General features: G+C 37.3%; 1 protein-coding gene across 5 annotated transcripts in view; it reads right to left on the reverse strand.

Moving 5' to 3' along the window:
• PREX2 (phosphatidylinositol-3,4,5-trisphosphate dependent Rac exchange factor 2) overlaps positions 1-17,797 on the reverse strand; it is a 294,292-nt gene that overhangs the window by 138,922 nt on the left and 137,573 nt on the right. For 4 of the 5 annotated variants that reach the window (XM_045454996.1, XM_045454997.1, XM_045455000.1 and 1 more), the window contains 6 exons: positions 14,201-14,343; positions 14,008-14,100; positions 12,185-12,333; positions 7,268-7,353; positions 3,770-3,906; positions 1,146-1,263 (listed from right to left, as the gene is read on the reverse strand). In XM_045454996.1, coding sequence (XP_045310952.1) covers positions 1,146-1,263; positions 3,770-3,906; positions 7,268-7,353; positions 12,185-12,333; positions 14,008-14,100; positions 14,201-14,343 — 726 coding nt within the window. The remainder of the gene's footprint in view (positions 1-1,145; positions 1,264-3,769; positions 3,907-7,267; positions 7,354-12,184; positions 12,334-14,007; positions 14,101-14,200; positions 14,344-17,797) is intronic. The other variant, XM_045454998.1, reaches the window with a different exon arrangement.

A 17,797-nucleotide genomic window follows, 5' to 3' on the forward strand; every position in this document is an offset into this window, starting at 1 on the left:
TCAGGAGACTATAGATGCTGGAGAGGATGTGGAGAAACGGGAACCCTCTTGCACTGTTGGTGGGAATGCAAATTGGTGCAGCCACTCTGGAAAACACTGTGGAGGTTCCTCAGAAAATTAAAAATAGACCTACCCTATGACCCAGCAATAGCACTGCTAGGAATTGACCCAAGGGATACAGGAGTACTGATGCATAGGGGCACTTGTACCCCAATGTTTATAGCAGCACTCTCAACAATAGCCAAATTATGGAAAGAGCCTAAATGTCCATCAACTGATGAATGGATAAAGAAATTGTGGATTATACACAATGGAGTACTACGTGGCAATGAGAAAGAATGAAATATGGCCCTTGTAGCAACATGGATGGAACTGGAGAGTGTGATGCTAAGTGAAATAAGCTATACAGAGAAAGACAGATACCCTATGTGTTCACTCTTATGTGGATCCTGAGAAACTTAACAGAAACCCATGGGGGAGGGGAAGGAAAAAAAAAAGAGGTTAGAGTGGGAGAGAGCCAAAGCATAAGAGACTCTTAAAAACTGAGAAGAAACTGAGGGTTGATGGGGGGTGGGAGGGAGGGGAGGATGGGTGATGGGTATTGAGGAGGGCACCTTTTGGGATGAGCACTGGGTGTTGTATGGAAACCAATTTCACAATAAATTTCATATATTGAAATAAATAAATAAATAAGCAAAATAAATACATAAATAAATAAATAATAAATAAATTCCTTTGGAAGCTTCTTTTATCTTTACCCTCCCCCTGCCCAAGATACAGGTTAGCAATCATATTCCAAGCTTATGGCCCCACTGATATACGTCCGAAGGGTCTCATGACTGAATTTTTCCTGAATGGTAAATAAATGACCTTTTCCAAACAGCAGCTAGCCCCTCAAGGTCCTGGAAACCATGTTTCCAAAATACCTCAGAGATGTAAGCTATCCCTAAGCCCTTCCCAAACTGAAGGTATATATAATCACTCTTCACAGTCCCAGTGCAGCTCTTTCTGTTCATGGGTCCTGTCTCCATGCTTTAGTAAAACCACCTTTTTGCACTGAAGACGTCTCAAGAATTCTTTCTTGGCCATCAGTAGTGAATCCCAACACTTTAAACCATTATCAAGGAGGAAAAGAAGGAACCCACCTTCTACTTTGCAGTCAAATGCATCCCCTACTTCATCTCCTGGGGGTTTAGAGTTAGCCTTTTGAAGGTCTTCTTGAGCACTCTCAATGCTATTATAAACCCACTGTATGGAGTCTTGCTGGAATGAGGAGGGGAAAAGAAACCTTAGAAATATTAGTGCTTCTTAAAATGTATATCCATTTCATAAACCTGCTTTAGGAGGATTGACAATCTTACTTATTCTTCTAGTTTTTTTAAAGATAACCAAATTTGAAAGAGAAAGAAAATCAACGTAAGAGACTAATAAAAAGTCAATGGCAATTATATTGCTTAACAAACTAAATTGTTAGGATTGAAATTTTATCTTCCAAAGATGTTTCTGAGTTTTGTTTCAATTTATTTATTTTGAGAGAGGGAGCATGCAAGCAAGCATGGGAGGGGCAGAGAGAGAGAGAGAAAGAGAATCCTAAGCAGGCTCCGTGCTGTCAGGGTGCAGGCTGACTCAAGACTTGAACCCACGAACTGTGAGACCATGACCTGAGCCAAAATCAAGAGCTGGATGCTCATCTGACAGAGCCAAGCAAGCACCCCTTCCAAAGATGTTTGTAAATAAGATGTATTTCCCAAGTGTCTTACTTAAAATGCCTCAAGTATATCTTAAAGTAAATTTTAAATTCCATTTTTAAATAAATAAATGTTAGATGGACAGATTTCTGAAGAATCAATCATTTATCAGGATATAAACCATTTAAATGCTCTCCTACCACCTATATTTTGATCCAATTAATGTTTTTTTGAATCAAACCAATAAGAAAGTTGAAAGAACATCTTTCACTTCATTGCGTTCCCAAGTGATGTAACTATATTTTTACCCTTCCATACCATAACTCATCCTATTTTTAATTAAAATAGCAGTTGCAGTCTTATCTAGATAAATGAGAGAGAGGAAATGGCTACAAAGTAAATGCTTTCAGCTTTCCATCACTTGAAAGTTTATTCCTTTCTTAGGTAAGATGATAAACTGAATTGCACTACTGAAGTGCACTACAATTTCCATTCTCCATTTTTGCATGTATTAACTTCACAACTGTGTTTAATTATTATATTGCTATACATCGTTACAATGCTAGTTAACATTTGATCATTCAAATACATCTTGGTAGCCTGTTGTGGTCCCTAAGGAACCACACACTCTGGTATCCACACCTTGGTGTAGCTCCTTCCCACACTGACCTGAGGCTTGGTCATGGGATCTGATTTTTCCAAGCATGATGTAAATACAGTTGATCGCTTATAATATCCCCTCTTGAAATCCAGACGCCATGCAGGAAGGACAATCTGCTAGACTGGAAAAGGGGGCCATGTGGAGGAGCTCTGGAGTGGAAGGCCATGAGGAGGGGAGGTGCAGAGCTCAGCTGTTCCATGCAAAACTTTGCTATATCAGTGCCTTCACAGGAGCCAACACTCAGTCACCCCGCAGAATCAAGAGAAATAATCAATCACTGTTGTTTTAAGCCAATAAGTTTTGGAACAGCCTGTTTTGTGGCAATGGATATGGGATACAGCATGTTACTCACTGAGTGAATTTTTCTGTTTATTGCTTTTCTTAATCATGTTACTAACCAACTTCTCTCTAGGAAGACTGTCAAGGAAAATGAAAAGGAATGAAACTCAAATCAGTTTGGCTACTTGTTAAAATTCTGATTGAAGGGGAAAGGTTTGATAATTTCGGAAGTGTCTTTTTAAAAAATTCATTCAATGATATAGTTCAATAAATATTTGTTAAACTATTGCCAACCAGAATAACCTATGAATCTATGCGTGAATTCCAATTTGCTACACTAGTTTGACCTTATTAACAAACAAAATTGAGGAGCTCGGTTTCTTGTAGGTTCAGTATTTTATAGACTGTCAGTCCTGGCCTATGAGAAAATAACCACTGCTCTTTCTGGTTTGGACAAAAGTCATACTTATTCTCAAATCTGGAAGAGTACCTGACTGCGTATGGCAGAAAAAATACAAAGCCTCTCCTCTAAAGTTGCTTTTGCATTTAGTTGATTAATTTGAGAGAATTTTCTCTTACAGCCCAATATTCACTTGTACCTCATGGGATAAGCTTTGCTTATAAATTTGGATTCTAATTTTATTTTTCTACGGCACTTGAAATTTAATCAGAGGATAGTGGTTAGAATTTTAAGCAATGACAAGTACATTTTGGTATTTTCTTTAAAGAGCTAAATCCAGTAACTTAAATAAATATATACAAAACTCAATCACAGACCCTAAAAAAACCTTCACAGACACACAAGGACCATTACATATTCTAAAGTAATAGCGAGGGTCAAAAAAAAAAATCAAACCTTTGGATTTCAATGTGATAAACATTTAGGTATCTGAAAACTCATATCATAATGCAAATGAAAACACCCCAGAGCACTTGTCAAACAGGTGATAATACTGAAACAATAAAATGCAATCATTTAAGCAGAATTGATCATGATTAATTATGCAGATAAAACAATCATCATGAGATTTACAATGATGTGCTTAAATGTGAACCTAAAAGTAGAAACCATCCTGTGTCCTCCCCTGGGCTTTCTCTGCAAGTTTGCAGCGAAACCCAGATAAGCCAAAGGGCAGCTTACCTTCACTGGTCTCCTGTATTTCCTGCAGGCTGTGACATGTGCAATGACACTGGCATGTGTCTCCTTGCTGACATTGATACCATTTACTTTGATAATACACTGTCCAGGGTGAAGACCAGCGGCTGCAGCCACAGTCCCTTTAAATAAAAATGAGAAAATGGCCAAAAAAATAACTTTAGGAATGAGATTCATTTTTATCACATATACAATATGGAAAGCCATTTTAAAACATAATAAGAGATCTAGCTAGTATGTTCTTGATAAACTTGGTTCTGATAGTAATGCCTTCTCAAAATTTTTCTACTTTTAATCTGGCCATTCAAACAGTGACTAACAGAATATTCTCTCATACCCCTGAGAATTAGTTTGAAGGAATACTTTAGATATTTTTTCAAATTTTTTTAAGTTTACTTATTTATTTGAGAGGACAGAAACAGCATGAATGGGGAAAGGGCAGAGAGGGAGAGATAATCCCAAGCAGGCTCCGTGCTGCCAACGCAGAGCCCGATGCTCAAACTCCTGAAACTGAGAGATCATGGCCAGAGCTGAAAGCAAGAGTTGGACGCTTAACCAACTGAACCACCCAGACACCCCTGAAGGGATATTTTAAAGTGACCTTTACAATGCTAATCAGTTATTTTCCCTTTCAAATGTCTCATCAGTCTTAATATTCTACATATACAAATATAAAAGCAAAATGAGAAAGCCAGAAATGTATGCCCTATTTACCTTTCTTTACTCTATAAAAATCTCTAAATATTAGAAAAGTATTCACTTTCATTTATTTTTCTCAGTAACATTTATTGCAAGGACATTTTTGAAATTTGTAATAATTTATAAATTTCAGTCTTATTTCTTTTTAATTTATTTTTTTTAATTCAACTGTAATTAACACATAGCATTATATTGGTTTCAGGTGTAAAATATAATTATTCATCAATTCTATATTCACTTTCATTTTTAAAAATGTGAACAGTTAAAAGAAATTCTTTAAAAAAATCAGCCAATTAGCAACTACCATTGACTGGCTTTGCTAAGTAAAATAAGCATTCAGGATATCTACAAAGGGTCAAGGAACCACAGAATTTGTGGAGAATAAAATTAATCAGGTAACATCAACTGTCCATTTATTTGCATAGATATAGACCTAAATATGGAAGTGGCATATTGTTCCAGAGAGTTAAAATTTTCAGAAACTTTCAATTATTATTATATGATGTTCTGAGCCGATCAACACTTATGCAGCACCATTAATAAATACAATGAATATAATTAATACAAATGATTACAAAATTTATGTTAGAACAGCCTCTTTGTAAGCAATTTCTCCCATGAAGGAATTATTAAACATTTTAGAGAACATAATTTATATCCAAGAAGACAGTATGTATTTTTCTTCTCATTAACATTCACTCCCAGAAATACTAAGTGGTTTTTCTGGATTAAAGTAGGTCTTGGAGGGAAAAGAGACACTCCCCATTGAGAAAATAGCCTAAAAAAAGGCACTGAGTCAAGAAACAACCTGGACATTTGGGAGCATGTGAGCAGTTGGTATGAGCTTAAAATGGGAGTGTGGGTGAAGACTCTGGAGAGTCAAGAGGAGCCAGGTTTCGAAGTGCCTGCATACTTTATGTGAACACCTAACAGCCTCAACCTTATATCTATGCATGAGGAAAAGCATTTGAGAATTTTAAGCAGAGAAGTGACATGACCCCCAGAACCAAGGACGAATCATTGGAACTTAAGTCAAAAATCAAAATCACAACAAGCATCTACTGCAATGTTCCAGACTAGAACTAAAGGAGCATTTGTTACAAAAGGGGAGAATGAGATCACGTATTTGATGTCTCATGATGGAGTTCATGAAGAGGCTACAGTCCCTAGGATCACTCCTCTGCTTTTGGACTCAGTGCTGAGTAAATAGAGTCATTTCAATAAAGAGAATACTGAAGGCAAAGCAAGTTCAGAGAATAGATAGAAAGTTCACTTGGAAATAATACTGAGTTGTAAGGTGCCAAAGGGGCATTTAGGCGAGAGTTTTAATCAATAATTAAATCTAGGGGTGCCAGGGTAGCTCAGTTGTTTAAGCATCTGGCTTCGGCTCAGGTCATGATCTCACCACCCCTGAGTTCGAGCCGGGTGTCAGACTCTGTGCTGACGGCTCAGAGTCCGGAGCCTGCTGTCTGATTCTGTGTCTTCCCCTTTTTCTGCTCCTCCCCTACTCGCGCTCTGTGTGTCTCTCTCTCTCTCAAAAATAAATAAACATTAAAAAGTAAGTAAGTAAAGAAATAAAGAAAGAAAGAAATCTAGACTATGGAACTCAGGAAGGAGATCTAAGCTGGAGACAGAGATTTAAAAATCTCCAGGAACAGGATCAATAAGATTTCTTACAGAGAACAAGAAGGTAGAGAAGAAAAGAGGGAGCCAACAGTTAAGCGGTTGACAGATGAAGGGAGCTGGCAGAGGAGAAAAATCTGACAAGTGCCAACTTAGAAATCAGGAGATGAACATTTTCAGCAAACAGGAGTAGTCAGTTTAAACAAATGCCACAGAAAAGCTCAATTAATATGAAGGTTATCAATGTCTACCGTACGTTCCAGTCAAGTCCATGATAACTCTATAAGACAGACTTTGGAGACATGGGTGGAAGATGAGGAGAGATGTCTACAGCAATGGGCTAAAACTAAAATAGGAAGTGAAGAAGCACAGCTGAAAACACAGACTAGCATTTCAGGAAGTTAGGTCATGACAAAATAGAAGTTATTAGAGCATTATTCTAGGGCTGAGCTTATCAACCTTGGGTGTGCATACAAATCATCTGAGGGTATTGTTAAAATGTAGATTCTGGGAGCACCTGGGTGGCTCAGTCGTTAAGCGTCCGACTTCGGCTCAGGTCATAATCTCGCGGTCCGTGAGTTCAAGCCCCGTGTCGGGCTCTGTGCTGACAGCTCAGAGCCTGGAGCCTGTTTCGGATTCTGTGTCTCCCTCTCTCACTGACCCTCCCCCGTTCATGCTCTGTCTCTCTCTGTCTCAAAAATAAATAAACGTTAAAAAAAAATTTTTTTTTTTAAATGTAGATTCTGACTCAGTATGTCCTGCATGGGTCCTAAGATTCCACATTTCTTTTTTTCTCTTTTAAAGTTTATTTATTTATTTTGACAGAGAGACAAGGGGGAAGGTGAGGCAGAGAGAGAGGGAGAGAAAGAATCCCAAGCAGCCACACTGCCAGTGTGGAGCCCGACACAGGGCTTGAACCCACGGATTGTGAGATCATGATCGAAGCCAAAACCAAGAGTTGGATACTCAATTGGTGCCCCGATTTTTAAGAGTTTTTTTTTAAATATTGTTTTAGGAACATATTACCATTGAGCTAATCAAGTAAAAATATGATTGAGAAACTTCATAACAACATGAGCATGCATGTTTTGAATATATTTTTGTTTAGCAAGCAATATCCATACATTCTAAAAAGCTGTTTTTACAGGATGGATTTCTCACCTCTTCCTACTGCATGTACAACCGATGGGCCATATCCTCGGATCTGGAATCCAAGTCCCTCAGCTGAATCTGGGATCTTCACTGTCCTAAAATCAATCAGAAAACAAGGTGAGAAGACTTTAACATTCCACACAATTGGTTAAAACAATAGTGTCCATTCCTTTATTCATTCTTTCAATAAATCTGTATTGAAGGTCTACTGTGTAAAAGACACTGACTGGGCTAGAAACCAGGAGACAGAAAGGGTGCATGCTCTCACAAAGGCACACAGCAGCCAAGCATGAAAGACTTCCTCAACTGAGCACAGTCATTCTCATGGTACGTGGTGAATAAGGAACAGGCTCTGGGGTCAGACAAAACTAGCTCTGAATCCTCATTTAAGTCACTAGATAGTTGAATAACTTGCATGAACGCCTTCACTTCTCCGAGCCTGAGTTTCCACAAAAAGATGATGGTAAAACTTACTTTGCAGGGTGTCAGTGGAGATTAAAAGAGAAATCTTTGTTAACTGCCCCGCACCATGCTATGAACTAGTAGTCGCTTCAATAAAATGGAAGCTTCTCTCCTTAGTTTACTGTTATAAAGAAGACAGTGCACTGTGACATTTCTTTGTTAAAAGTAATAAAAGAAACACAGAATTAATACACTTCTACCCGTTGGGAACTTCATCAAAGAACAACAACAAAAAGCTAGTTAAAAAGATGTGTCAAACATTACACCAAAATAATTTAAGAATGTGATTAACTTTAGCATTTACTCAGTGAAATTTTGAAAGAAAAGTACATCAAAAGGAGAACCTGAATAACAAAAGAAATATTTTCAACGAATCCCCACGGAAAAGAAGATGAAGGAAAGGAGAAGAGGAGTAAACTGTTAGGACAACCAGCGAGGGATATCCAGTTTGGTACTAAGAAGTGAGCTACTCCACAGAAGGAAGCCAGAGATCAGAGAGCAACAATGAAAAGCAGAGAACATGAGATAAGGCAGAACATCATAACAATAAAAATGAGTATCGTAAATTGCAGTCCAGAGCAAAGACAAATGAATACAATGCAATAAATTTTGATGGATAGCCCTTATGCCCAAGAAATAAAATTGTTTTCCAAAAGATGATGAATTAATCATGCAATAAATGTCGGCAGCCCTTCAAGGGCACGTTAGACATAGTCTGAAGTTACATACAGTGGAACTTACTTAGAGCTTATAAAATAGCCACTGGAGCAGTTTGGGCAACACTGTGCCTAGAACACTCGAGAAAGCCACAAATGTACAGCATTTACGCCTCATGGCAGAGCCTGGTACTGCTATCTGAAATGTAACCTAGGCAGGCACACCAGCATCGGTGATAGAAATGTGAACTGTTGGGGCGCCTGGGTGGCGCAGTCGGTTAGGCGTCCAACTTCAGCCAGGTCACGATCTCGCGGTCCGTGAGTTCGAGCCCCGCGTCAGGCTCTGGGCTGATGGCTCAGAGCCTGGAGCCTGTTTCCGATTCTGTCTCCCTCTCTCTCTGCCCCTCCCCCGTTCATGCTCTGTCTCTCTCTGTCCCAAAAATAAATAAACGTTGGAAAAAAAAAATTAAATAAATAAATAAATAAATAAATAAATAAATAAATAAAAAGAAATGTGAACTGTCTATTCTAGGAAAACTTGAAAGTATTATTATGAATTAGATTATATACTAAGAAGTGATCTGTGCATTGCTGGAGTATAGGTCAAAGAACTGATTTGTCCTTTATCCTTAATTATACACTTTTTGGTGTAAAAGGCTCTATGCACTTCCCTTGAATAGCACTTTGTTACTAGTATCTTTCAAGAAAAAAAAGACACATGAAAATGGAAGATAACTAAGGAGAAGAAAAAGGAATAAATACATTTTCTAAGTGTGAAACAAAAACATAGAAGTAGCCCATGCTTTTATATATTATGAATGAGATTTCACTTTTGCTGAAATGACCTAGAGCTTTCAGGCCATGGTGAGTTATTATTGCTTTTGGATTGTGAGGAATTCATAACAGTCTCTCAGTTCTTTCTGAGCAAGGTCTTCTATCCTTCTAATATTGCTAGGGAAGGTTGACTCTAATCTTCAAGATTATTATATATTTCTTTAAAACTTTTGTACAAAACACTATGAAATGCATTTTGGTCTTATTCTGGGACTCTCTTCATAAAATGATCTTTGGAAAATACGCTTCCCTGCTGTGACCACTATATTGTCTACTAAGGAAGAATTAAATTCATACAAAAGGAACATTCTGTTTCTTGGAGGAAGTAAGTGCACTAAATAATCTGCTACAAAGCTTTTTGAAAAACTCTTTGATGCTATCAAGTGTAAAATACAGCTAGATTCAAAGCAAGACTTCATTTGTATTTACCTCTCATATTTTTGCCTTTTCTACCCCCAGACTGGAGACTACATCAAGTATAAGTAGCTATTGTAAGAAAATATGACAGAATGATTTATAGGAATCTTATATTAGCATAAAGACATAAAGGAAAAGCTATCGATTTCAAGCAAATTAAAAGTAAAAGATAAAAGATGAATATCCTTAAAATAGTTTTGAAACAAAATATAAGATAGGCTCCTGATGTAATAAATAAGCAGTGAAAAAAATGAAATGAGAGAATAGGTAAGCATCACAGATAACATCACTGGAGTACACACTATGTGCTGAACGGATAACTAAGTTCTTTATTAACCTAAATTTATTTAATGTTCTTAGCATCTTCATGACATAGGTACTCTTCTCATCTCCATTTTTTTAATGGATGGATGGGGGTGTTGAAGCAACACAATAAGCAAGCAAGTTGTGGAAGAGAAGCTTGAACCTGGACCAGAAATACTGGGTTCCAGATACTGTATGACAAACACTGAAGGAAGAAGTCAGAGGACACAGGTTCCAATGCTGCTCATCTAGTGGCTAGTACTGGGAGTGACGATTTGCCCCTATCTACTTAGTCTGAAAGTTGAGGGCTTCTGAAGTGATCTGACTGCTGAAATGTCTAGGACCAGTGAATCAGTAGTTGCAGGGTTAAATCAGGGGGTAGTAGGGCCATGGGGAGGACCTTTATGTTTTCTAATGACTGTTTTGGACTATTACTCCGTTATACCCTTCTAGTCTGCCCTTTTCCTTTTAAGCGACCTCAAAGTGTCCAGAGGTAAGCAACTAGGTGAGCCTTATCCCAGACAGGGTTGGATAAAGGGGGAGTAATAGATCAAAATTAGGTTTAGAGAGAAGACATTGTTATGGTTATTCTCTGCCCTCCAGCCCAAAGTCTTCCTAAGTTAGTAATTTTAATGAGTCATCTCACTCTTTCCTTAGTAAGTTTATTTTTTTTTTCCAACGTTTATTTATTTTTGGGACAGAGAGAGACAGAGCATGAACGGGGGAGGGTCAGAGAGAGAGGGAGACACAGAATCGGAAACAGTCTCCAGGCTCTGAGCCATCAGCCCAGAGCCCGACGCGGGGCTCGAACTCACGGACCGCGAGATCGTGACCTGGCTGAAGTCGGACGCTCAACCGACTGCGCCACCCAGGCGCCCCAATTTCCTTGGTAAGTTTTAGCAGCAACCTGGCTGACTTAGTGCTACAGAATCTAGCTCATTGCATCATATTTCAACTCCTAAGATAAAGAGTGCTGCCAGCTATTGCTGAATATATATATATTAAGGCAGGGAAGAATACTATACTATGCATACTAAGAATATTTTCTTAAGCAGTTAAAATAAACCTTTTGTTTTTAAAGTGGTAATCTTCATTTACCTGAAAATTAATGAAGTTGTTTATCACTATTAACGAATGATATAATTACATTTTAAACAGTAATTTTGATATAATCATAGTACTTTAAACAGACATGATGCTTAGACCTTGATATGCATTATATTGATTAATTACTTGGTTAAACAAATCATGGAAATGTGACACAGGAACACTAGACCAGAAGTGATTTGTAGAAGAAAAGCCAACATCTTCCAAGAATATACATAATACCCTATTAATTTTAAAAACAGATTATAGGGGTGCCTGGGTGGCTCAGTTGGTTAGGCGACTGACTTCGGCTCAGGTCATGATCTCGCAGTTTTGAGCTCGAGCCCCGCATCAGGCTCAGTGCTGACAGCTCAGAGCCTGGAGCCTACTTCAGTTTCTGTTCACCCCCTCTCTCTCCCCCTCCCCTGCTCACACTCTGTGTCTCTATGTCTCTCAATAATAATAAATAAAAGTTAAAAAAAATTTAAAACAGATTATAAAGCACAATCCCATTTTATAAACATAGGATTGTGTAAATCTGCATCAGTACTTAGAAAAATCAACTGTCTGAATTTCAAAAAATAACAATGGTTATTTATGGGTGATATGATTATAAGAAACATGTCTTTATTTAGAAAACTCTATCCTCTAAATTTGCTATAATCAACATGATTTTTTTCTAATCATAGGTAGATGGATAGACCTTTTGTTTTTTTAAAGAATGGACATATTACTAAGTACAAGCACACACACACAAGTGTATTTCACCAACTTCACCATTTCTTATAAACATTTAATGATAAATGGTATCAACCAACTCATAGACCTGAAATTCTTAGAGCTGAACATGGGGAATGCAGTTCTTTATTATCAATTGTTCTACTAATTTTCTTCACTTATAATCAAAGTCAGCCCAACCCAGACCAGGAAAATTTGGGCCAAAAAATAAAGCATTATTTCCACTGAAACTACCTGATTTGAGTAGCAAGCATTAGTATTATAAGCAAAGCAGTTTTTCCCAACATTTAAATACCAGTATTAGTGATGCTGGTAAGGTTTAAATGTTCTAAGCAACAAGATACTTAATTCTTGACATGTACTTAAATTTTCTATTTTATTCATTTTTGTATAATTTTTTTAAAAATCCCACATGAATCATACAACTTACTCCCTTGGCTTTGTGCTCACAAGAACTCTTAGTGGCTTTCTGCTGTTTAAGCATGATTTCAGGAAGCAGTCCACTTCATTGAAAGGTCTCATAAAAACTAGGTCACCATTAATAGCAAAAATCTTTTTCCCAACTTCCATGCCAGCCATCTAAGAGAGAAATAGCAAAAAAAAAAATTATATTTTAATAAGGAATCTATTTTTTTCACAGAATTAGAAACTGAAAAGACCCAGAACATACAGATTTTTGACATTTTAACACACCTGCAATGTTTTTATACAACTTCACACAACAGAACTGTGGGGGAGATAACACACTTATCATTCTCTTTGACATAGTTTTAAATTTGATCACCCATTTGTACTGAAACCCACCCCCTTTCTTCTATGTTTTAACTTTGTACTCCTCCTGTGACCCTCTTTCTATTGTATCTTATAGTTCTTTTTCTTATTTCATCCTTTAAACTACAATCAAACACTAGGTTAATTTTTTTTTACTGTGTTTTTTTAATATCCAATTAACTCAGAGAGGTTCAACCTCTATGTGGCCGTCAATGACAACCAAATATGCATCACCAGCATGATATAGCAAAGTATCTTCAGGGCAGGAGAGGAATGGCCTGGAACTCAACAAAAAGAGCTCCAAAAAGCACAGATTGCCCGAGGCTGAAAAGATGACAAGGAAGACATTATCTCTCCAACCAGGCCACCATTCTTAACCAGTTCTACTGCTTATAAACTACATGCTGCTTTGATTATCAGCTAAATGATGAAAACCTGGCAGAGGATATTTAATTAATGGCATAGACAGATGAAGCTGTGCCCTAAGAACACCCTCAGAAAATGTCTGGGAAAAACATTTCCTTCTCATAGAAAATTACTAAAAATAGTCATTTGTTGGCCAAGCCCGCTAAGTATGAGTTGACCAGAGTTATTTTGTTTGAAATTAATGTGGTGTACATAAAACATTGTCTTGCATGAGTCTGTGTTTTGGTAAAAGACAGAAACCTTGGGCATTAGCAGATAGGAGGATGGATGGCAGTTTACTACCAACTTTAAATAGATTCAAAGTTTAAAGCCATGTTTCATTCATTGTCACAGGCTTTATTTAAGATTTATATATTTAGACATTTTCTTGAGGATTAAGGCATTGTACAAGCCAGGCAGCAAGGTGAGAATATTTTAAATCAGATATATTTAGGATATAACACTCCTAGTAGGTTCCATGAGGACAGGAAATTTTATCTTTTGTTCACTGCTGTATTCCCAGGGACTAGAACACTGCCTAGCATATAATAGGTACTAAATAAATCATTCTGAATGAATGAATAAATGATCAGGAGATTCCTCTGTTTAAAAGGCTGGTGAGGTGAGAGAACATCAATCAGCATTAACCTAATGAGAAAAGAAGTCGAAGCATGTGCTTTACTGATGAAAGTCATATTTATGAGTCAAAAGTGACAGGTAAAGAAAAGACCTAGCCCTTGATCTAGTGGAAGAGTTATCTGACATACAAAATACAGCCCCACTGGATGCAGTCTCCACAGCATTCCAAGCTAGAAATATGTACAGGGAAGTCCCAGGGTCATGGAATGAGCCCAGCGGCCTCCTAGGATGTCATGAAGTTCATAGCTATAGATCCTTACAAAATCTCCATCCAGCTTTCTTTGAGTGCATGACTCTGTCACAAATCCCAAGAGCATCTCGTAGAACTTCAGAATAAGATCATTCAGTAACACTATTTTCAACAAAGATACTTAAAAGCTGATTTCAACTTGTTTGGAACTTCTATATTTTTTAAATAAAAATGCTAATTTACATTACCTCAGCATTAGACCCCTTTTCTACCAACTTTATTATTGGAACTTTATTTTTGTCTTCTAACCCAAAACCATAGCTGCCTTCATTGGATTTAATCTGAAATGCAAAATATTAACATTATTCATAAAGCAACTACAAAAACAGGTACAAATTAAACAGAATAAAAGAAGAAAATTTATATAGCATGTTAACTTACCAATAATGATTTGGCTATAACATTTTCCACTACTTTTAAATCATGTTTCATAAGTCGGTGCTTCATATTTGATCCTTCCATTTCCTCATCCGCAAAAAAACGAAAAAGTAGGGGTTCATCTTTGAATTCACTTTTCTCAAGGACTACAAAAAACAGATTCAAATTGTTCCAATTAATCCAAAAACCAAAATTATTTCCCACACTCATAGACATTCAGTGAACAAGTTACATTCACAAAGATCCCTGTGATACTGTTCTATTTCTACACCTTCAAGCTGATGTTTCCTTTAAGTTACTATTAGCTAAGGATTTTGAATTTTTGAGTATTTTTTCAATGTTGAATTTTTTGTACTTACCCGTCTCTAACTTTCCAGGTTAAAATCCAAATTTAAATAAAAGATTATATTGAATCAAAATATGTATGCAATCCAAAACATAGAAATCTACAGTGTTTTGAATTTGTAGTGAACATTTGGAGTATGTTTTTAATATCCTGAACAATTATGGGAAAATTCAAATGGGTAAATGTTACTCTTATGTGTGCGAGCAATTCCCACTGTGGTCACTTTTGTTCCAACACTTCAAACCAGAATTGTATCTTCTGGGTGAAATGTGATTTTAGTTTCCACTAATTTTTAGTTCTTTTCTGTTTAAAAACATTTTTCTCAAATATTCTTATTTCAATAAAGGTCAGTTTTTTTCCCTTTTATCTGAATGTTCATATTTCCACCCAAAGTCCCTAAGATTCCTGGCATGCCCTGAGGATATAGGGTTTATGTTTTGTTGACCTTTTTAAAAATAAGGCTAGGGGCACCTAGCTCTGTCGGTTGGGCATCCCACTTTGGCTCAAGTCATGATCTCTTGGCTCTGGAGTTTGAGCCCCATGTCGGCCTCTGTGCTGGCAGCTCTCAGCCTAGAGCCTGCTTCGGATTCTGTCTTCCTCCCTCTCTCTCTGCCCTTACCCCACTCGTGCTCTGTCTCTGTCTCTGTCTCTGTCTCTCTCTCTCTCAAAAATAAGTAAACATTAAAAATTTTTTTTAAAAAGGCTAAATATTGATAGAATTTATATTCAGTGAGATCCTGACAACTGGCAAAATGTTTTAAAAGAGGAATCTTCTCTATTTCTATTTATCTATCCTTAGTACTTTGAAGCACACTTGTTGGAACAGTGGGATTCATTGAACCAGGAAGCTAAAGAGAAGATAATGGTCCCATGGCACTGTAGAAAGTTTGTCTTTATGACAAAACAGACCTCCAGGTCTGGGATTGATTCTGGGTGTAACATTGGGAGAATTGCTTCCACTCTTTGTTTTTTTTAAATGTTTATTTTGAGAGACAGCGTAGGGGAGAGGCAAAGAGAGAAAGAGAGACAATTCCAAACAGGCTCCATGCTGTCAGTACAGAGCCCGATGCAAGGCTCGATCTCACAAACTGTGAGAGCATAACCTGAGTCGAAATCAAGAGTTGCTGCTGAACTTACTGAGCCACCCAGGAGGCCCTGAGAAGTTACTTAAACTTTTGAACCATAGTTTCCTCATCAGTAAAATGGGGGCAATAAAACCTTCTTCATAATGTACAGAACTAAAATGAAGCAATAAGTGTGATTACATTGCCATATAGAAAGCAATACAAAATGACTGCTATTTCAGGGCACCTGGGTGGTTCAGTTCCTGTCTCCTCCTCTTTCTCTGCCCCTCCCCTGTTCTCTCTGTCTCAAAATAAATATACATTTTAAAAAATGATAGCTATTTTATTTCATTATTTTTACAGAGTTCCGCATAATAACTGTTGACTGGATGATGTATGTATTGATCTTTGAATGGAAGATTGGCTGGCAAATGAAGCTATCAACCGCAAATTAAAAAGTGACACAAGTCACAGTTGACAACACAAATGAGAATACACTTGAGATCAAGTTAGGTCTTGACTATGTGATCTAAGCACTTTCCCAAAATGTACATGGTATTTTGCTCCTGCTGTTTTCCTCCATCAAACAGTCTGTCTAACAGGAGTGAGAAAGACACCAGCAAGGCCAGGCAGCCGTCAAATTGGTTGTGCTTTACCAACATAGACTTTTGTAGAGAAAACTTTTGTTTTTAACTCAGTATTTTTTAAATTCAATATTTTAAAATATGTAGATAAAATTACTGCTCCTCGATGCTTTAAAGAGAAAAACAATTAGAATATTTGAAGGTTTTCAGCTTGACACTATAGTTTCAAGTCCTTATAATAATGTCATTTTCCTCATTCAATAGTTTGTTCTTCATGGACTGGTATTTCTCTTTCACAACTCATACAATGTTCTAGAGATAGTGGGATATAATGCAATTCCCAAATGAATGTATGCTAACCAAAGATTCTCTCAACATCACTGAAACTTTTGCTATCCTTCCTTCTTCGTAAAAAAGGTGATAACCTTCTGAAAGTAACTGACAAACAGGCAGAAGTGTTATCCAGTATCTGTTTATAAACATATAAAAGCAGTGAAAAAGATTGTCTGGGTTTGTGGAATCTGTAAGACAGTATGAACAGAGAGGGAAAACTAAGTCTCATTATTTTTATAAATTTAGGGGGAATGAAGTCATCAAACAAGAAAGAAAATCTTTAATTACTAGACAAAATGAAACAGATTTTTTCTAGAGATTTAGAATTTTAGCCTCTGAGATAATTTTGAAAGCATTTTTCGGGGTGCCTGGGTGGCTCAGCTGTTTAAGTGTCCAACTCTTGATGTCAGCTCAGGTCATGACCTCATAGTTGGTGGGGTCAAGTCCCACGTCAGGCTGTGCACTGACAGTGAGGAGTCTGCTTGGGTTTCTCTCTCTCCTCTCCCCTCTCCCCACTCACACACTTGTTCTCCCTCTCTCAAATAAATAAACATTTAAAACAAATAAATAAAAGATTTTTTTCTAAAAAGAACAATAATTACTCACCATATAGGTTCTCATTTAATCATTAAAAAATTTTTTTAGGGGGCGCCTGGGTGGCTCAGTCGGTTAAGCGTCCGACTTCAGCTCAGGTCATGATCTCGCAGTTCGTGAGTTCAAGCCCCGCGTTGGGCTCTGTGCCATCAGCTCAGAGCTTGGAGCCTGTTTCAGATTCTGTGCCTCCCTCTCTCTCTCTGACCCTCCCCCGTTCATGCTCTGTCTCTCTCTGTCTCAAAAATAAATATACATTAAAAAAAAATTTTTTTAATGTTTATTTTGGGGAGAGAGAGACAGAGAGACAGAGACACAGAGTGTGAGCTGGGGAGAGGCAGAGAGGGAGACACAGAATCCGAAGCAGGCTCCAGGCTTTGAGCTGTCAGCACAGAGCCTGACACAGGGCTGGAACTCACAAACTGTGAGATCATGACCTGAGTCAAAGCCCGATGCTTAACCAACTGAGCCACCCAGGTGTCCCTTATTTAATTATTTAAAAATATACCGGCATTCAAAAGAACTACAAGTCTGATCTAAAATTATTTCATTTTTTAAAAAAAGCTATTTTTAAAAAAAACAAAACTTCTAGTTGAAGCTTTTGCTTTTCTGGAATCAGTCTAGAAAAACAGAAGGGAAGTCATGGCAACTGGTAGATAATAGTAACTAGATGTAACAATGG

Source organism: Leopardus geoffroyi, chromosome C3 (genome assembly GCF_018350155.1).
Source record: "Leopardus geoffroyi isolate Oge1 chromosome C3, O.geoffroyi_Oge1_pat1.0, whole genome shotgun sequence".
In the NCBI taxonomy this organism is placed as follows: domain Eukaryota; kingdom Metazoa; phylum Chordata; class Mammalia; order Carnivora; family Felidae; genus Leopardus; species Leopardus geoffroyi.